At 33.7% G+C, this 21,145-nt stretch overlaps 3 protein-coding genes across 4 annotated transcripts in view; 2 read left to right on the top strand and 1 right to left on the bottom strand.

Moving 5' to 3' along the window:
• Positions 1-1,103: 1,103 nt before the first annotated feature.
• Positions 1,104-7,448, top strand: LOC145058604 (AP-2 complex subunit alpha-1-like). The gene is made up of 25 exons (XM_079006484.1): positions 1,104-1,526; positions 1,939-2,070; positions 2,178-2,303; positions 2,696-2,758; positions 2,848-2,945; positions 3,039-3,318; positions 3,402-3,494; positions 3,604-3,705; positions 3,826-3,923; positions 4,014-4,095; positions 4,167-4,255; positions 4,349-4,454; positions 4,586-4,651; positions 4,744-4,850; positions 4,934-5,038; positions 5,125-5,245; positions 5,329-5,508; positions 5,612-5,809; positions 5,905-5,985; positions 6,072-6,236; positions 6,319-6,405; positions 6,481-6,606; positions 6,718-6,798; positions 6,890-7,041; positions 7,133-7,448. Exons 1-25 carry the CDS (start codon positions 1,395-1,397, stop codon positions 7,260-7,262), a joined length of 3,000 nt encoding a protein of 999 aa, XP_078862610.1. The 5' UTR covers positions 1,104-1,394; the 3' UTR covers positions 7,263-7,448.
• Positions 7,449-10,725: 3,277 nt separating this feature from the next.
• RAD5 (DNA/RNA helicase protein) lies at positions 10,726-16,141 on the top strand. The gene is made up of 19 exons (XM_079006483.1): positions 10,726-11,535; positions 11,621-11,754; positions 11,834-11,969; positions 12,056-12,256; positions 12,348-12,499; positions 12,583-12,667; positions 12,758-13,006; positions 13,096-13,242; positions 13,329-13,484; positions 13,585-13,652; positions 13,741-13,863; positions 14,089-14,188; positions 14,329-14,441; positions 14,543-14,827; positions 14,923-15,123; positions 15,201-15,294; positions 15,391-15,462; positions 15,544-15,642; positions 15,868-16,141. Exons 1-19 carry the CDS (start codon positions 10,969-10,971, stop codon positions 15,988-15,990), a joined length of 3,105 nt encoding a protein of 1,034 aa, XP_078862609.1. The 5' UTR covers positions 10,726-10,968; the 3' UTR covers positions 15,991-16,141.
• Positions 16,142-19,924: 3,783 nt separating this feature from the next.
• LOC145058625 (Transmembrane amino acid transporter family protein) overlaps positions 19,925-21,145 on the bottom strand; it is a 10,260-nt gene continuing 9,039 nt past the window's right edge. For both annotated transcript variants that reach the window (XM_079006510.1, XM_079006511.1), the window contains 4 exons: positions 21,068-21,145; positions 20,851-20,981; positions 20,552-20,788; positions 19,925-20,464 (listed from right to left, as the gene is read on the bottom strand). The exon at positions 21,068-21,145 is cut by the window's right edge and continues 109 nt beyond it. In XM_079006510.1, coding sequence (XP_078862636.1) covers positions 20,084-20,464; positions 20,552-20,788; positions 20,851-20,981; positions 21,068-21,145 — 827 coding nt within the window. In that variant the 3' untranslated portion in view covers positions 19,925-20,083. The remainder of the gene's footprint in view (positions 20,465-20,551; positions 20,789-20,850; positions 20,982-21,067) is intronic.

Below are 21,145 nucleotides of genomic sequence, written 5' to 3'. Positions count from 1 at the left end.
AGATAAATTTTACGTACCAGGAACTGGGTGCTACACTCTGTGTGTGTGTGTGGGGGGGGGGGAAGTGCGTGTGTGTGTGTAAATAGGGCATGACATTGGTATTGGGGGAGGTATACGCTAGAAAAAGGAATTTCCTCAAGGACCACCTTATTTATCCTCTCTATCACAGTACTCACAATCACCTTTATCAACGTAAGCCATACACTCACATTGTTTCAACAACTCCCCACGTGGTTTTACATTCACATCATTAAGCAACATTTTTTTTAGAATCATCATGTGTATTTATCACCTAAATACATATCAACTATACGATATTGTGTTTCATATATTAGAGGAGCATACTAACTACCATCCCATTATATTTCATACACAATAGCCAGAAGCACCATAATAGGTTGTGTTTTCTACATTGTATGGACATACTGACTGCCATCCCATTGTGTTTCATACATACCATCGATATGCACCATAAGAGGCTGTGTTTTACACATTGGAGGAACATACAAACTATCATATCTTTAGGTTTTGTGCATAGCAACCGCATGGATACACCATCCGAGGCTTTCTATCATACACAACCTGAAGAGTCAACATATTATCCACTTGGTTGTTTTCGACACCAGACTAATTCTCAATTGCTTTCAGCACCAAACTAATTCTTAATATGACCGAGTTCACCTAAAAGATTCATACATACTATACCAATTTCCACCATCCAGTCTATTTATTTCCACCATGAAATCGATTTCGGAAACATCATCATAAACACCATATAAACATGTCATTTTCATGAATATTATTTAAAAATACTTTTTCAATTAATTTCTATTTAAAAAATATTTTATGAAATAATTTTTTTAGTTAAAGGTAAATCAATCTTACATCTTATCATAAATTCAAACATAAGTATTTTTTTTTCAAAATTTATATGAATTAAATTTAAAGCCAATTTTTTACCGATAATTTATCTTTCACACACACAAAAAAAACTCCATAATTACAAAAATAATAATGACAGAAGGAGAACATCACACAGCTGGAGAAGCATATGTAATAATGATACTCAAACACTCATTAAATAAAAATTTAACAACAAAGAATAAAAAAAGAAAATTAGAAAAAGTCGTCTTCTCATTCTCACCCGCCGACGGCTATTCCAAAACTCTCCTCAGTCCACCTTCTCCCTCTTCTCCTCCACCATCTTTCTCTCTCCAGATCACACCTTTTCCTTCGTAAATCTTCATGTTTTTACTTCGATTGCACATGGATTGCTAGCTATATGTGAAATTCGCCGTCAAACGATCGCTGTGTCGTCTCGGAGTTGGTGATTTTGGATTAGGATCTAGAGTGAGAAACGCCTCTGAGTTGGAACTGATCGGAGCAGGGTGAAGATGTCGTTGTCAGGTATGCGAGGTCTCTCTGTCTTCATCTCTGACGTGCGTAATTGCCGGAACAAAGAGCAGGAACGACTTCGCGTTGATAAAGAGCTGGGCAATATCCGTACTCGTTTTAAAAATGAAAAGGTTAGTTAGGGTTTCCTCATCGGATATTATAAGCTGTCTCGACTATGATATACTTTATTATTCGTCAAAATTGCAATTTTTAATGTACACACAGTTGCGTTTTAGCTGCACATAGGTTTGTGAATGCGTAATTAGATTTAATTCCAGGCCAAGTGAATTTTCAGATTAGGTTTAGTCTGTCAGTTGTGCCGATTTATGGATTCGAGAGGATTGCTATAGTTTATGCTGGTGAGCTGAATTGCCGATGAAAATGACTTTGAATTAACTCAGAGATGGATAATTCTTAAATTCAATAAGCAAACACCAAACCAAGAGAGCAGATAAACTTGTAGTCTTGTAGATGAGACTAGGATAGGGATTAGTGCTGCAATGTAATATCTGTATAACTTGTTACATTCATGATTCATCGCAGGGTTTATCGCCATATGAAAAGAAGAAATATGTTTGGAAGATGCTCTACATATATATGCTAGGATACGATGTAGATTTTGGTCACATGGAAGCTGTTTCCCTAATATCTGCACCCAAATATCCAGAAAAGCAAGTAAGTACATTGTAAATATTGTAGTCCACATGATCTGCTATGAAGTCTTCTAGATCTTCCTTCTTCTTCTACTCATTTAACTTCTTTCTATGACATGATTCCCTCAGGTTGGGTATATAGTGACATCATGCTTGCTCAATGAGAATCATGATTTTTTAAGATTAGCAATTAATGCAGTTCGCAATGATATTATCGGACGCAATGAAACTTTTCAGTGCCTTGCATTGACACTGGTATGTATCTAATATTATTAGCAAAGTCATGATTCTGTAGTATCTATTTTGTTATGTGAGCAGGTGGCTTTTATTATTTCTTGCTTTTTAATGTTCACAGGTAAACATAAACTTACTTTGATGCCCTTTAGCTATCTATATACATAAGAATGTCAGTGATGTTCACAGCAGTTTCCACTTCACCTATTGAGACATAATGCTGTTATTAGATTTTTGAGAATTGTTTGAGGCTTAGTTAATACTCTAAACATGAGATACTTACACTTACTTTTAATAATGAAAGCGATTACTATATTTGGTTTCTTGATTGTGAATTTAAAGGTTTTATGGCAAATAACAACAAACAATGGTAATCCTTATCACTCGATAAATAATAACTAGTTAATATACAGGTGGGGAATATTGGTGGCAGAGAATTTGCTGAATCACTAGCACCTGATGTTCAGAAGTTGCTTGTAAGTTCAAAAATACACATGGAATATAATTTAATTGTTTTTTAATTATAATTTCAATTACCACTTTATACTTACTTTGTTTACCTCAGCTTTCAAGTAGTTGCAGACCACTGGTGAGAAAGAAAGCTGCACTATGTCTATTAAGACTCTTCAGGAAAAATTCTGATGTTGTGAATGTAGATGGCTGGTATGTTTGTTTCCACCTTTACATTTTACTATTTCCCTTTTATTTTTTTTAATCTACACCTTTGACTTTTTTATTATTCGGTCAAACTTTCAGGTCAGATAGAATGGCACAGCTATTAGATGAACGTGATCTTGGTGTATTAACATCATCAATGAGTCTTTTTGTTGCTTTAGTAGCCAACAACCATGAAGCATACTCAAGTTGTCTTCCAAAATGTGTTAAAATTTTAGAAAGACTTGCTAGAAATCAAGATGTTCCTCAAGAATACACTTACTATGGTATCCCTTCTCCATGGCTTCAAGTCAAAACAATGAGAGCCCTTCAGTATTTCCCAACTGTTGAAGATCCAACCACAAGAAGAGCACTCTTTGAGGTTATATATTTTATTAAATAAAATCTAAAATCCTCTCTCTTTACATAAGAAACACTGATATAAAGCTTATTAATTGTGGTTAGGTTTTACAACGGATACTCATGGGAACAGATGTGGTGAAAAATGTTAACAAGAACAATGCTTCTCATGCTGTATTATTTGAAGCTCTTGCTCTTGTAAGTTTATACAAGTTTTCATCATCAAATTAACAAACAGATTTGGAGTAACACAATTTATTAAAAGTTGTCATTATCAAATCTAACAAACAAATTGGGAATAATACAGGTCATGCATCTTGACTCTGAGAAAGAGATGATGTCACAATGTGTGGCTCTTCTTGGAAAATTCATAGCTGTGCGTGAACCTAATATCCGGTATTTAGGTCTGGTAAGTTACAATCTTTTTTCCCTTTTTTCCCTTTTTGCCCTTTTTGCCCTTGAAGACTTGCAGTATATAATGTTTTATCTTTATTTGTGAATCTGATGTTAATAAAAATGGCTTATGCAGGAGAATATGACTCGAATGTTGATGGTTACAGATGTTCATGAGATAATTAAAAGACATCAAGCACAAATTATCACCTCACTTAAAGATCCTGACATTAGGTCATCATACTCAATTCCTTTTAATAAATTATCATCTTTTTAAATTATTTTACATTTTGTTAATCATATATTCATATCTCCCAAATACAGTATCAGGAGGCGTTCCCTTGATTTGCTTTATGGCATGTGTGATGTCACAAACGCCAAAGACATTGTTGAAGAATTATTGCAGGTATGCAATTTCAAGGGCATAATTGTAAAATTGCAACTGCCATTGCCACTCACACATGTACTTTTTTTTAGTATCTTGCAACAGCAGATTTTGCAATGCGTGAAGAATTAGCCTTAAAAGCTGCTATCCTTGCTGAAAAATTTGCCCCTGATTTATCATGGTATGTAATTAATTAAATAATTAAATAGTTTAGTACCCATCTTATTACTCACATCCAAGGGTATAACTGGAAATTCCATTGTTTTTCTTTCAGGTATGTGGATGTTATACTTCAGTTGATCGACAAAGCAGGAGATTTTGTCAGTGATGACATTTGGTTTCGTGTTGTGCAATTTGTCACAAACAATGAAGACCTTCAGGTACCTTTATATATATATATATATATATATATATATATATTATATACACCTTACTATTTTTTTTATTATTATTTATACAAATAAAATCATTTATAAGTTTTAAAACTCTCTCTTATCGTATAATTCATTAGCCTTATGCAGCATTAAAAGCCAGAGAGTATCTTGATAAACCTGCCATACATGAGACAATGGTGAAGGTGTGTGTGTGTGTGAACTCTCATTTTATAACTTCTTAACTTTTTAAAAATAAGATTTTATATTTTATATTTTTATTTTTTGAAATGAACAGGTAAGTGCTTATCTTCTTGGAGAATACAGCCACCTTTTGGCAAGACGACCTGGTTGTAGTCCAAAGGAAATTTTCAGCCTCATACATGAGAAGCTTCCTACTGTATCGTACGTACACATGGTTATTTACGCTTTTGCCCTTGTGTTTGTTATTTACTAATATTTAATTAATCATTTGTTATTTTTTTCAGGACACCTACAATCTCTATCCTTCTAACAACATACGCAAAGATTTTAATGCACTCACAACCACCAGATCCTGAATTACAGAATCAAATCTGGGCAGTTTACAGCAAGTCTGTTTACATTTGAATATCTAATGTCACTTCATTATTTATTCACAAATTCATATTTTTTAACCACAAATTTCTTTTTATTTTAGATATGAAAGTTGCATTGATGCTGAAATACAACAAAGAGCAGTGGAGTATTTTGCATTGAGTAGGAAAGGTGAAGCTTTAATGGATATATTAGCTGAAATGCCCAAATTCCCAGAACGCCAGGTATATTTTTATTATCTGGATTTCTTCATATAAATAAATCTTTCACCATTTTTAAAAAATTTAAAATTTTGTGTTATGTGAAGTCTTCGTTGATTAAAAAAGCGGAAGATACAGATGCTGACACAGCAGAGCTAAGTGCTATAAAGCTGAGAACACAGCAACAGGCATCTACTGCTTTAGTGGTGACAGATCAGCGCCCTTCAAATGGGGCCCCACAAGTGAGTCAACTCGCTATGGTTATGATTCCTACCACAAATGATACGGTGAGGGTCCTACACACTGGATAAAATTCTAATTTTAACTCTGGTTAGAATTTAGATATTAGTTTATATTTTTGTAATTGGTATATAACTATGTATATTTCAGGATCATACTCCCCCCGTTGACCAACCGTTGACTGAGTCAAATGGGGCTTTGACCGTTGTTGACCCTCAGCCCTCTGGTGATATCCTTGGAGATCTTTTAAGCCCACTGGCTATTGACGAGTCTCAATCAGTCCATGATGTTGGTTCAAATGACGCTTTAGCCCTTGCACCTATTGAAGACCAGGAATCTACTGTCAAGGTTCTGTCTCTTTCTCCCTTTTAAAAGAAATCTTTATTGATTTTTAATTTTTAACTATCATTTATCTTATTTATTTTTTTATTAATCTTTCACAGCCAATAGGAGATATTGCAGAAAGATTTCATGCTTTATGTCTCAAAGATAGTGGGGTTCTCTACGAAGATCCTTACGTTCAGGTAATTTATATGTTTTTTTTTATGATACAATACAACAATCAGTTTAAGATAATTAATATTTAATATTTTTAGTATTGTTATTGCAGATTGGTATTAAAGCAGAATGGAGAAATCACCAGGGACGACTTGTACTTTTTTTGGGAAACAAAAATACGGGCCCACTTGATTCAGTACAAGCAGTGGTTTTACCTCCATCACATTTAAGGGTGGAGATATCATTAGTCCCAGAAATTATACCTCCACGTGCACAGGTCAGATTATTTTTACTTTTTACTTTTTTTTTTAATTTAAATGTTTTATTAAATTGTTTTTATTTTTTGAAATTATTTATAGGTTCAATGCCCACTTGAAATTGTAAACCTCCGACCTAGTAGGGATGTTGCTGTTCTTGACTTCTCCTACAAGTTTGGAACCCAATTGGTATTTTTTATAGTTGTAGTGGTATTTAATTTATTTTTAACTTTTTAAATATTTAATTTGTTTTCGGTTTTACAGGTTAATAATAGACTTCGGCTTCCAGCAGTGTTGAACAAATTTTTTACTCCTATTCAAGTTACCGCTGAGGAATTTTTCCCTCAATGGAGATCACTATCTGGACCTCCTTTAAAACTTCAAGAAGTGGTTTGTCCATTTTACCCCTCCTTCCTCTTTACATTATTAAATTTTGTGGAATTGTTATATTATATATTATATTAAAGTATTAACTTCCAAGTTCCATCATAATTTATACAGGTAAGAGGTGTGAGACCAATGCCATTAGGAGAAATGGCAAATCTGTTCAACACTTTGAGATTGATGGTTTGTCCTGGACTGGTAAGTTCTTCCTATTATTTATTATCTACAATAGCAATGTATTTTCATTTATTTTTTTAACCCTAAACAATTTTTTGCATATTATTTTCAGGATCCAAATGCGTTTAATTTAGTAGCAAGCACAACCTTCTATTCGGAAAGTACACGTGCAATGTTATGTCTGGTCAGAATAGAAACAGATCCAGCTGACAGAACACAGCTCCGTATGACAGTTGCATCAGCGGACCCCACGCTAACATTCGAGTATGTTTATTATTTTTTATATATTTTTTAATTTTTATATATAAATATACATGAACGAATTCGGACATGGTTTGACTATTTGTCTACACAGGTTGAAGGAATTCATCAAGGAACATTTAGTTAACATTCCTACAGCTGCCAAGCCATTGCCACCTCAGCAACCTCAGCCACCACCAATTGCCACGTCAGATCCAGGGGCTTTGCTTGCTGGTTTGCTTTAAAAAAGATGAAAAATTTGTAAAATGGATATATATAATATACATTTACGCCTTTGCCCTTATCTTCCAACAAGTGGTGAAGGAATGCATTGATACGGGAATGAGCTGGCGGGGTTAAATGAGAGGCGTAGGATTAGAGTTGGGTTTGATGAGGGTATTGTGTTGGTTTTTTTTTTTTTTTTTTTTTTTTATTATAAAAAAACAATGAGGTTGTGTTATTATTAGGTCATGTTTTTCTCATTTTTGGTGAGGGTTTATTTGTTTATAGATTTTTTTTTTTCAACTAGTTTTTGGACGTTTGTTTTGATAGAATTTGTGAAGGCTGAACTTTGAATATGATTGTAACATTATTATTGCATTTGGTTGTTGTTAATGCATAGAAATATTTGGTTGTCTCATAAACTTGCATGTTATCATGTTCATGTGATATCCTAAATTTTTTGTCTTCTATGGTTTCAAAAAATTAAACTTGGATTTTTTTGGAAAATCTTTCATCTAGATCACAGATTTTCATTTCCAATCAAGGTACTTTGATCATTACTGTTTCTTAAAATTATGTCTTGATAACTTTTGTTTGCATGACAAAGAATAAATGTGTCATTTTCTTTAAACACCATGCATAAGTTCACAACCTTTTGACACAAAAATTAAGTGTACGTTTAATATAAAGGATTCTTTAATAGAGAAGCGGAAATTGAGCCGTGCTCTTCAATATCTTTTGGAGATACTGTGTCTGTGTAACAAGAAACCGATGTTCAACCATTTACCTTCTTTTTCTGAGTCATGCTTGAAACTCGAATCAATAAGAAGTTGATGGGTCTTGGATTTCTTGATGCTTACGACCGATACAAAAAAGAAGGTATCAAAGTTTTTGAACCGGTGTTTGATGCATATGCAGAAAGAATAGGGATAACTGGCTGCATCGATTTTCTTTGAGGATGCAACTTAGGTCAACAATTATTATAGTGTATTCTTTTAACAATGACAACATTTTCTTTCAAAAAAAAAATCAAGAATGATATAGAACCATGCTTTTAATTTATGTTTTTTCTTTTCTAATTTTTTCATTTTCAAGAGAATTTCAGCTTTGTATTTGTTATTTATAATCATTTTCATGAGAATAACATCTATAATTGTAATTTATTTTTAATCTAATGTCATATTTACACTTGTATTTTTATGTTTTCATAATTTCTATTTACCAATTCATGAGAATGTCAGTTTTGTACTAGAGGTGACAAAAACTAGCACCACATGTTAATCCAACACAAAATAAAGGAGGTTGGATAAAATATTTCAAACCGTTTAAATAAATAAATTGACACGACACGGCACGTCAATTAAACGGGTAAGGTTAGTGTTGAAAATTTTAACTCAAATATGACTTGATAATGACTCGTTTATTTATATGCATGTTTTTTGAATTATTTAAATAAACTAGAAACACCCAAAACAAAATCATATATAAAAGAAAACCTTTGGATTGAGTCGTTGTGTAATGTTGAAAAGACTTAACCGTCTAGATCAAGATATCATTTCAATTATTTGTCTCTTCCAAACTAAACAATCCCCTCGACCACTCCCTCTTCCTCATGATCCCACCCACCGCTTCCGCCCCCAACTCACACTCTTTCCATTTTGCCTTCTAAACTTACTATGATTTTAACCATTCCGCCTCTCCCACCTATAACTTTTTTCCTTTCCACCTATCCAACTCCTACACTTTTAATACACTTTTAACATGTTAAGTGTTTCAACCTCACATGACACAACACATTTTAAGGTGTACCCCTAATTCGGAACCTAACACAAAAATAAACGGGCTGAAACAACACGATGCGTTAATTAAACGGTCGAATTAGGGTCAAACTTTCACAACCCGTTTATTGTTTCAACATGACACATTTCCTAGGTCTAGTTTGCACACTTGTAATTTATGTTGTATTCTTTCAAGAATGTTGTTTAGTTGTTTAAGAATATTGGTATAATAACTGTTCATATATGTATACTGTAATTCAAAAAAGGACCCGCTCTAGTAAATCTAAAATTAAAATGACATTATTTTCAAGAATGTCATTGATTACCTAAACTCCAATTAGTTTCCAAAAGACCGGGATTTAATTTTTTGTTAATGATTTGACTAAGTTGCATAAAATATAAGTTTCATTTTATCTCTCTTAAAAAATATGTTTTACTCTTTTAATAACCATTTTTAATATAAATATAATTAATATGAAAGATAATTATAATTATGGTATGTTAATCATAAATATACAAATGAACATAACCATTAAATGTCATAAAATGGCCACCATTAATAATTTATTTGTTCTTTAAGTCATTAAACTTCTAATTGTTTCAAAAAGACAAACAAACTTATATTTTTGGTTTCATTATACCGTTGAGTATAATTTTTTTTTACCAGGGATACCCGTTCTCAACCTACGTGGACTCCACGTCACGAGTCATGTCCATGTAGACAATGTTATAGTGAAACCAAAAGAAATTTTTTTATTGGTATAATTAGATACAATTAAAGTTTAGTAGATATTTGTAAAGGTACGAGCAACATTAATATATGACAAAAGTTGAAATGTAGCTCTTTCATCGTTCAAGAGTAGCAAAGATTTCATCCATCGCAAATTCTCATTTATAAGATACACAAAAACAACAATATGATGCTGCAATCAATCCACAACCTTCATCTATAATAGGTTGTACTTAGAATCCATAAAGTTACATCAACAGAGTTTATCGATATCAACCAACATTGGTATCATACATTACTCGCGGGTGAATTGATTACAAATGATACTTTAAAATTACATTTGACACAATTACTTAGAGTCCATAATATAAGCTTTTCAAAAAAATGTTATTTGAGGATTCTTTTTTAATCTTAAGTTAGTTTCAAACTAATAAAAGGTTCTTAATTATAAATATGTAAGCTTTGTGTGACCAACCCTTCGTTTAAAAGAAAAAATATCATAAAGTGAAACTAATATTACTTTGTTTCTTTTTTAAACCACTAAACTTTTAATTGTATCCAACTGACCAATAAATTTTTTCTTTTGGTTTCATTACACCATTATCTATGTGGACATGACTGGTGACGTGAAGTCCATTTAGGCTGCGAACGGAATGGTATAACGAAACCAAAAAAAAAAAGTTTGTTGGTCAAATGGTTATAAAAGTAAAAATTTTATGATTTAAAAAACACATAAAATATTATTGGTAGTAATTTTTATTACATTTTTCCTTTGTAATAAGTCATGCAGATCAACTTCATTTTATATATTCCATAGAATTTAAATAGCAATATATCTTATCTCTCCAACGAATTAATATATTAACGAGTAACTAATAACAGCTACACCCACTTAATACAATTTCTGAAATTCACATTTCGAAAGAAAAAATAATAATAAGAGGAGGAAAAAAAGGAATGCGCCAATTTATAATGGCGGGAAACATATCTAATATGCGAGCGAAGATAAAAGTCCTCTTCCTTTGTCATCAGATCCACCTAGATTTATGAAGCCCTAAAACCCTCTTCTTCCTACCAATTTTGTTCCCATTTTAACACAAGTCACAAGCCACACGAGAAGAAGCACATAAATTTATGATCAATTGGCGCGTATTTACTCAATTTATTTCAGTTAGGGTTAGGGTTTAGGAAAATTTCCACACTTACAATCAAGATATTGTAATGGCGAACAAAATCACCGATGAACTAATCACAACGGTTCAATCCATCGTAGGCCAAGATTATTCCAAGATGGATGTACTCAGAGCTCTTCACATGGCGAACAACGATGCCACTGCCGCAATTAACATAATCTTTGACACCCCAAGTTTCAAAAGATCGGAACCCCCAAAGCCAAAGACCCCAATGGTCTCGAGTCGTAATGCAACTGTGAAGACACAAACTCCGGTCACCAATTCCAAAACGAATAGTGTAATAAGTCGTTCTGTAGATGACGAACCTTGTACAAGCAGGTCAGTGGCGCCGGAGCGTGAAGTTGTCAAGGGAAACGAAATCGTGAATAATCTAACTGGAAGTAGCAAGTGGTGGTTTGTGGGTTGTTGTGAAGTGGCGGGGTTGTCTACATGTAAAGGAAGTAAGATAAAACCCGGTGATCAATTGAATTTTACATTTCCACCTGAGAAATCGCTGAGTGGACCCTCTCCGGCCAAGTTTGGTAGCGGCGGCCGTGGCAGGCAGCCCTCTGCCTGTTCAGAGATTGTGAGGTTTTCTACATCAGCTTCCGGAGAGGTGATGTACGCTGTATACATATCTTTATTTATAATTATAACTAAATTGTCCCTGAAAAGCTGATAGCCATCTTCATCTTGAACAGATTGGTCGGATCCCAAATGAATGGTCTCGATGTCTTTTGCCTCTTGTTAGAGATAAGAAGATTCAAATTCAAGGTTTTTGTAAATCTGCTCCAAATAATCTAGGTCTTATGGATACCATTAATCTGTCTATCAGGTATGTTTGTGACTTTGTGGTGTTATTACCTAAAATCACCCACTTTTTCTGATTTAGATGTTAATATTTGTTCAAACAGTGTTTACATCAACAGTTCCATATTGCACAAAAGCCATCAGACATCTGTCAAGGTACCCACCAGTTCAGTTGATGAAACCTCCATCCAACCTCTTCCAACTTTATTCCGGTTACTTGGATTAGTTCCTTTCAAAAAGGTATTACATTTTCATAATTTACCAAAATACCCCTATGTTGGTTGGAATTTGGAAATGCTAATTCTTTTGTCCTTGATTGTAATTAGGCAGAATTTACACCTACAGACTTATACACAAGGAAGCGAAGATTAGACATAAAGGATTCTTCTGGTGTTCCTCCTCCATTACTCAATGCTCCCAAACTCAAAAACTCATCTTCAAATGGAAGTACAGTTGAAACCGAAGAGACAATTTCAGATAATGATCTTGACAATATTGTTGGTGTTGCAAATGGCTCTGAGTTAGAGGTATTAAACTATCAACATTATTTCATCTTAATAACTTTTATGTCTTAACAAAGAATCTGAAAATTTTCATGTTATGTTTTTATTGTTTTAGGAAATGGAACCTCCTAATACTCTATTGTGTGAGCTTCGCCCCTATCAAAAACAAGCACTTCATTTCATGGTTAATTTAGAAAAAGGACCATGTGTTGATGATGCAGCTACTACTCTTCATCCATGTTGGGATGCATATCATCTTGCAGACAAGTATGTTTTATTTTTCTTGTTTCATTAGATTCTTTTTTTTTTTTTTTTTTGTGTTTTACATTGATGTTTTTTCTTGTATACAGGAGGAAATTCATAGTGTATGTGAATTCGTTTTCTGGAGAAGCTACTGTAGAATTTCCAAGTACCCTTCAAATGGCAAGAGGAGGAGTATGTGACTATGTTCTTACTTATAATTACATTTTTGCCATGTTGTATTATATACACAACTGATTTGAATTTTGACATGATAATATAAAGATTTTGGCAGATTCAATGGGGCTTGGAAAGACTATAATGACAATATCACTCCTTCTTGCTCATACTGAAAAAGGTGGATCGTTAGATAAAGATTCCAGCAGTGAAATCAATGGCTCAGATCAATCATCATCATCTCCAAAAAAAGCAGCTAAATTTTCTGGTTTTGATAAGCTTAGAAAGCAGAAACAATCACTCATTGGTGGTGGGAATCTTATCATATGTCCCATGACTCTTATAGGTCAATGGAAGGTAAAAAAAAATTCTTGAACTCTTCACATTTCAAAGTTTTTGTAAAATAAGTTTTTTAAAAATTTAATGTTTGTGAACATTGGTAATAGGCAGAGATTGAAAGCCATTCAGAACCAGGGACTTTGTCAATTTATGTTCACTATGGGCAAAGTCGTCCAAAAGATGCCAAAATATTAGCTCAGAGTGATGTTGTGTTAACCACATATGGAGTTGTAGCTTCAGAATTTTCATCTGAGGTAACTTCAAATAGTTTCTGTTTTTACTAAAATGAGAAACTATAAACTTTGTTTTTGTTTTATATTTTATATTTTTATATTTTTAGAATGCTGAAGAACGTGGTGGACTTTATTCTGTGAGGTGGTTTAGGGTGGTGCTTGATGAAGCACACACCATAAAATCTTCAAAAAGTCAAATTTCCATGGCGGCAGCTACCCTTGTTGCTGATCGGAGATGGTGTTTGACCGGTACCCCTATCCAAGTATGACTCTGGTCAAGATCTTTTTTTTTTTTTATTTTTTTATTTTTTTTATAAAAATTTATTATAGATTATGATTTTATACTCTTGTGAATTGTTATAGAACAATTTGGAGGACATTTTCAGCCTTCTTCGGTTCTTAAGGATTGAACCATGGGGGAGCTGGTCTTGGTATGTTTTTTTATTTAAAAAAAAAATGAAAATAAGTTTCTTTTGGTTTATATAATTTCTTTATATTTATGTATTATTATATAAATAGGTGGAACAAGCTAATTCAGAAACCTTTTGAGGATGGTGATGAAAGGGGCTTAAGTTTGGTCCAAAACATTTTAAGACCAATAATGTTAAGAAGAACAAAGTTAAGCACAGACAAAGAAGGAAGGTTAGAAATTATAAACTCCTAAGTCCTCTTATTTTGAGTAAATTACAAAAATGGTCCTTGAGTATCGTTGTTTATTGCAATTTCAGTCCCAAAAAGTTTTCTCTTGCAGTTTTAGTCCTTATTTTAGTTTTTTGTAACTATGCTGGTTGTAATTTTATCATATTTCTTAATGATATCGCCTTTATTCCAAGTAAAATGACTATATTACCCTTGTTATTGTCACAGGCCTATATTAGTTCTCCCACCTGCTGACATGCAGGTAATATATTGCCAACAAACAGAATCCGAAAAAGATTTCTACGATGCTCTTTTTAAGAGATCCAAGGTACCCCATTTTATAAACTTGTAGTCTTTTTATCTTTTCTGCTACCTTATAATCTGTATATATATATATATATATATATATATATATATATATATATATATATATATATATATATATATATTCTTTTTTACAAATCTTAGGTGAAATTCGATCAATTTGTTGAACAAGGACGTGTTCTTCACAATTATGCTTCCATTTTGGAGCTACTTTTACGCCTTCGCCAATGCTGTGATCACCCGTTTCTCGTAATGAGGTCAGAAAAATACAAACATGACATCATCATCTTGTGAATAAAGTTTTAGGTCATAATTTGTAATTTGTAATGAGAATTTATGGTTTTGAATTTTGACACAGTCGAGGTGACACTCAAGAGTTTTCAGATTTAGATAAGTTAGCAAAACGGTTTCTTAAAGGTGGTGGTAATAATAAGGAACAAGGGGAAGAAGGTAAAGAAATGCCTTCAAAAGCTTACATACAAGAAGTTGTTGAGGAATTAAGAAAAGGGGAACAAGGGGAATGTCCGATTTGTCTTGAAGCTTTTGAAGATGCAGTTTTAACACCATGTGCTCATAGATTATGTCGCGAGTGTCTCTTATCAAGTTGGAGAACCCCTGCTTCAGGTCTCTGCCCTGTTTGCAGGTATAATAAATAACTTTACATTTTTTTTTATGTTGTTGGGTAGGGTAAATTGGTCTTTTTTTTTTTAACTAAGGGTGACTATCTTTGTTTGGCAGAAAGTCAGTGAGTAAACAGGAACTTATCACTGCACCAACTGACAGTCGATTTCGAGTTGATGTTGACAAAAATTGGGTGGAATCATCAAAAGTGTCTGCACTTTTGAAAGATCTAGAAAGTTTTCGGTCAACAGGGTCAAAAAGCATTGTTTTTAGTCAGTGGACTGCTTTTTTAGACCTTCTTCAGATCCCTCTTTCTAGGTAATCATCTCATGACATGATATAATATGACATGACATGACATATAACGTGAGTGTGGTTGTGAAAAATGTGTCCAGGAATAATATTTCATTTGTTCGATTGGATGGGACTTTAAATCAGCAACAGCGTGAAAAAGTCATAAAGCAGTTTTCAGAAGAAAGTCATATTCTGGTGTGTTAACTTAACTATCACACCTTTAATTTATAAGCGTATTTTAATGGTTTTGTGAGTTTTATTTTTAATATATGTTGGTATATGATGATACAGGTATTGTTAATGTCATTGAAGGCTGGAGGAGTTGGAATTAATCTAACAGCAGCATCTAATGCATTTGTCATGGTATGTACAAAGATAATAAGAAATTGCTTTTTAATTTCTTTAAAAAAAAAATTCTGGTTTACTATTTTTTTGTATGTTTAGGATCCTTGGTGGAATCCTGCTGTTGAAGAACAAGCTGTGATGCGCATACACAGAATTGGACAAACAAAAAGCGTTTCAATCAAACGTTTTATTGTGAAGGTAAACCTTATTTTATATTTTTATTAATTTTCCTGCTATTTTTCAAGTTTCAACAATCAACACATGAAAGCTTAGTGTTAAATACATAGGGTAAGTAGGATGCTATAATTGGGTAGATTTTTTTTTTTAAAGTATTAGTGTTGTACACAAATAAATGAAAGTACATAGGGTAAGTAGGATGTAAGATTAAAGGTGGGTTAAATAATAAATATGTATGTATTTTAGGGTACGGTTGAGGAAAGAATGGAGGCAGTACAAGCGCGAAAACAACGGTTAATTTCTGGTGCCTTGACAGACCAAGAGGTTCGAAGTGCACGTATTGAGGAGCTTAAGATGCTTTTCACTTGATTTTAATTTTGTATTTTTAAATTGCTAATTTTGCTTCATATTTAAATATTATACGTTTTTGGTTTTAGTTTGTTTAGGGTTTATGATACAAATATGTATAGTTGAATTATGTAATTGTTGTCAATTTTGAAGTTGAGGATTGCTTTTCTGATGTTTGGGACAATTTTGTTGTGACTAATTTTAGTTTGTTATAAAAATAAGGAAGTATTAATTGTTGTAATATATCGATCTTCAAAAAAGAGTCATCAAAATGGATTAATATCATTAAAGACAAGTTTCATTTGGCTTTTAAGAATCAATTCGGCCAATTACATTATCACTCGGTTTTTTTTCCAAATGTTACCAACTTTTCTTTATGTAGTTGTCTTTCTTCCTCGACGAAATAAATAAAGTGGTTTGGGAATTGGGATTGTAGGGTTGATAAAGCTCTGGATCTTGATGAGCTTACTTTTGGGTTCTTCAAAAGGTACCGAGATTTTGTCCAAGATGACATTAATTTGGTGTTGGGTTTTCAAAATTTTAGCATGATCCTAAAAGGTGTTGACCCTTCTTTCGTTGTCTTAATCCCCAAGATATGCGACTCCAAGTTTATCAAGACCTATCAGTCTTTTATAAGGGTTTGAAAACCGGACCAAAACCAACCGTCTTACCGGTTTGATGGTTTAATTGGTCCAACCGGTTGGGGCTAATCTTAAAAACCGAATGATGTCATAATAAAAAAAAAGGAAACAATGTTATCAAATAATTGATCTTTCATCGCCTTGCATGAAGCCAAGTTAGCTAATGATTTTTATGGGTCAAGGTGGGGAATTAGGATTTGTAGGTTTCAAATATGTTTTACGCAGATGATGCTATGTTGCTATGTGACTAGAATGGGGAGAATGATAGGTGTATTGTTCAAATTTTAAGGCGCTTTTTGGCGTTGGGGCTCAAAACCAACTCACATAAAAGTAAGTTGATTGATTTTGGAGTGAACTTTTCTTAAGCTGAAGAATTGCAGGTTTTGTTGGGTGTTCAGCATGTGGCATTCAAGTGGATGGGATGATTTTTTGATTATGGTGATTATGTGTGATAAAAACGTTAAAAGAAAGTAATGGTCATATTGGACAAAGTCACAAAACTCGTTTGGGAATACTCATAATGGTCCTTGGATTAACATTGTACATGCTATTGTGCAACTTCAAAGTAAATGTCCTGCTCTTAATGACTTTTATAAGATTAAGGTGTTGAATGAGCAATAAGTTTTGGTTTGATACTTGGCTTGTGACTACTCCGTTCAATCAACAATTTTCTATTGTTTGTTTTAAACATTCAACAAAATTGTTTGGTGTTTGATCCACTCAATTTTGAATTGTGGTCGACTTATTAGCGAACAAGGTTGAGAGGGAGAGGTGAAGATGAGCAATAGAGTGGATTGGTTAAAGCATTTTTGAATTTTGTTGCTCCGGGTAAAAAAGGATCTTATGGATTGGACTTTGGATGCAACCGGGGACTTCTCAATTTCTTTGGTACATGTTTTTTGTATAATTGTAAGTTGGTTACCAATGAGGTGTCAACTAGATGGAATAATTTTGTCTCTATCAAGTTGAATATCTTGCTTTAGCATGTGGCTTTCAAATCACATTTCTACAAGGTTGTTAATAAATGTATAAATTTGAACTCTATCCTTTGTCATCTTTGTGATAATTTTATTGAGATTGTGAGTCATCTTTATTATTATTATTATTATTATTATTATTATTATTATTATTATTATTATTCTTTTAAATTTCTAGGTCCATGCCATGAATATGGAGATTTGGAAGTTTATCGGTGAATGGTGGAATGTGGACAACCTAAATTCTAACATGGCCGTTGAATGGATTAAGTGGGCGAATAAATCGAATTTGATGCGATGCAAAATTTTCAGACGTGTGCTTGTTACTACTGTTTGGGCGGTATGAAAATTTTGTAACAACTTGTCCTTTGAATGGTTTAGCCTAGAACTTGATGACATTGTTTTGTATTTTTTTATTCTGAATTTGTAATAGATATAAATACTGTAAGATGAACTAATTTGGTTGAACTCACAACCGCTATTTAGCTATTACTTTTTTTTTTTGTAAATGACAAATTTAAAGATATTTCAATTGAGAGTTATGTTGGAAGCTCCGTTTTCATTGGATGAAGTCAAGAATGTGATTTGGAGTTGTGGCAATGATAAAGCCCTAGACCAGATGATTTCACCTTCAAGGTTTTTGAAGGAGTTTTGGGATGTTCTTAAAGAGGATATTTTCAAGTTTTTGAAAGAGTTTGAAGCCACGGGACGATTAAGTAATGGTTGCAATTCCTTTTTTATTTCTTTAATTCCTAACGAGCCCGATCTTTTATTTTCAAATGATTATAGGCCGACTAATCTTATTCGATGCATGCATAAAATTCTTTCTAAACTTCTTGCGTTAAGGCTTAAGAAGGTTTTGGGAAAGATTATTAGCTTGAAGCAATCGAATTATGTGGAGGATAGAAGTGTATACTTTATGGTCCACTTATTATTAATGAGATTTTTTTGTCTTGGGCAAAGAAGATTAAGAAACAAGTTCTTATCTTCAAAGTAGATTTCGATAAGACATTTGACTCCATTAATTGGAGTTTTTTGGACTCGATTCTTGATCAAATGAACTTTGGGGTGAAATGGAGAAATTGGATGAAATGATGTATTTCTTCCGGGAAAGCTTCCATTTTGATAAATGGTTCGCCTATGAAAGAGTTTGTTATTAGGAGAGGTGTGAGGCAAGGAGATCCTTTATTTCCTTTTCTTTTTATTATAACCATGGAGGGTCTTAACATTTCAATGAAAAAATCTTGTGATAGATTCATCTTTAAAGGTATTTCTTTACCTCACAATGGTCCTACTTTATCTCATGGTAGTATGCAGACGATGTTATGTTTGTGGGTGAATGGTCCGAAGTTAATTTTGTCAATTTGAATAGAATTCTTCGATGTTTTTATATGGCTTTGGGTTTGAAAATGAATGTCCATAAAAGTAGAGTTGTTGGTATTGGGTGGATCATCTTGATGTTACTCGATTTGCTAATATTCTTCATTGCGAGCCGACTTCTTTTCCATTTACTTTTTCCTATTGGCGCAAACATGAAACTTGCTAAGAATTGGAGTACAATTGTGGATAGATTCAAAGCAAAGTTATCTTTGTGGAAGGCTAGAAATCTTTCTTTTGGAGGTAGACTCACTCTTATTAAGTCCGTCTTGAGGAGTCTTCCTCTCTTTTATTTTTCGCTTTTCAAGGCTCCTTCAAAGGTGATTGAATTATTAAAGGGATTAAGACGGCGGTTTCTTTGGGGTGGGATCGATAGCAATAGAAAGATACATTGGGTTGCTTGTGAGAAAGTTGCGAAACCAAAAAAGTTAGGTGGTCTTGGGGTTAGTGATCTTCGTTCTATGAATATTGCACTTCTTACCATAATGGTGGTGGAGGTTAAAAACCGAAAGTAATTCTATTTGGACATCTTGCATCAATGCCTTGCATAACACCTCTTGTATTGATGGGAAACTCTTTGCCAAGTGTGGTATTCCAGGTACGTGGCTAAATATTTATCAAATCTCTTGGGAGTGGGAGCTCAAGGATTGGGATATATCTCTTGATGGGCTTTTTGGGATATATCTCTTGATGAGCTTTTTTGTAGAAATTAGGGGAACACTTATGAAACTCATTTTTGGAAAGACGAATGGTGTGGAGATTTGGTCTTTAAAGATGATTTGGTAACCTAAGGTTGGTCCAAAAGGTTCTCTATTTTATTATTACCTGAATATTTTAAATATTTGATTAACCACACACTTTAATTAACTTATCAATACCTTGTATTTACTACGAAACAAAAAGATATGATATTTCCAAGCGTTGCATATATTATCGTAGGACTTGTTATGACTTAATAGATGCATAACTAAACCCAAATTCGACCACTAATTACCAATTACCAATTACATAATAGTAGAAATTTTACTAGCGACTTATCTCTATTTTACACCCGAAAGATTTGAACCGGACCCATATTCTTTTCGGGTTATAAAATTCGTTAAAATACTATGAATCAGATCATACATTAGCAAATAGTTTATAAGTCTTGGCATCAAGGCTTATTTGTCTCACCGCAGCAACCGCCGCCGTAACTCCGACCGCCGAGAACACCACTGCTATGGTCGAGTTCAACCAAAAGATAGGGCTGCGCTTCGATGGCTTAAACGTCAGATTAAAGAACACCACCGGTAAAACAAAGTCCAATGGTAAAAACCCAAATGCTCCGATCATCGCATTAATATCTCCAAAAAATGGCAACATTGCTGCTATCGTCGTTGCCAAAATCACAGACATCGATCTCGATACCAATCTTGGAATCACATTTCTAGCTGAGAATTCGCCGCTCTTTGGATTCGAAAACGCTCTTTCAAGAACTTCGTTCGTTGGCTGCAAGTAAACCTGCAAACAAGAAACGAAATTACACAAAAATTAGGGCAAAACCTTTGGGTTTTCTTTTCTAGCCGGTGGCAGGGTTAGCAGACTTACGACTGCAACAGCAGAGAGCTGGAGGATAGTGAAGATGTTAGTCATCATAATGAACCACCTCGGAACCAAAGGGTTCCCATCTTCATTGAGAAAATTGTTCAAAATTAAACCTCCGGCTTCGTTCCCAAACGCCCAGTAACCGGAAACCGCCACACTGAAAAACGTGACGGTGACCACCGCATAGCATACGCACAACCCCTTGAACATCTTCCCCTTCACCGGCGGTGCCAGCGTCGCCTACAAAACCCGCCAAAAATTAATCCAAACACAAAAATTCGAAAGTGGATAAGTTTAATTACTTGTATTTCTGGAATGATTCCGTTTCCGAAAGTGGTGGCGATGATTGCCATTGCATTAAAGATTCCAAAAATTCGAGTCTCATCGTTGTTGCTCAAGGAGTAGTTCTTATGGGGTCCTTTTGAAGACCTTCCTGAAGAGAAAAACATGTGAAATGTTGTAAGAATTTGTGTTTTTAGCATTGACTTGAAGAGTGGATTGTGGAAGTGGTGGATTTACCGATGTAAATAGAAGCGGCGGTGGCGCAGGCGCTGTAGAGGAGGCATAGGATTAGAGAAAGGAGGTTGATATGGCGAA

The sequence above is a fragment of the Lactuca serriola genome, chromosome 6 (assembly GCF_051521515.1).
Source record: "Lactuca serriola cultivar US96UC23 chromosome 6, Lser_US96UC23_V15, whole genome shotgun sequence".
Lineage (NCBI taxonomy): Eukaryota > Viridiplantae > Streptophyta > Magnoliopsida > Asterales > Asteraceae > Lactuca > Lactuca serriola.
Note: the sequence above shows the minus strand (reverse complement) of the source record. Positions and strands in the feature narration are given on the sequence as shown.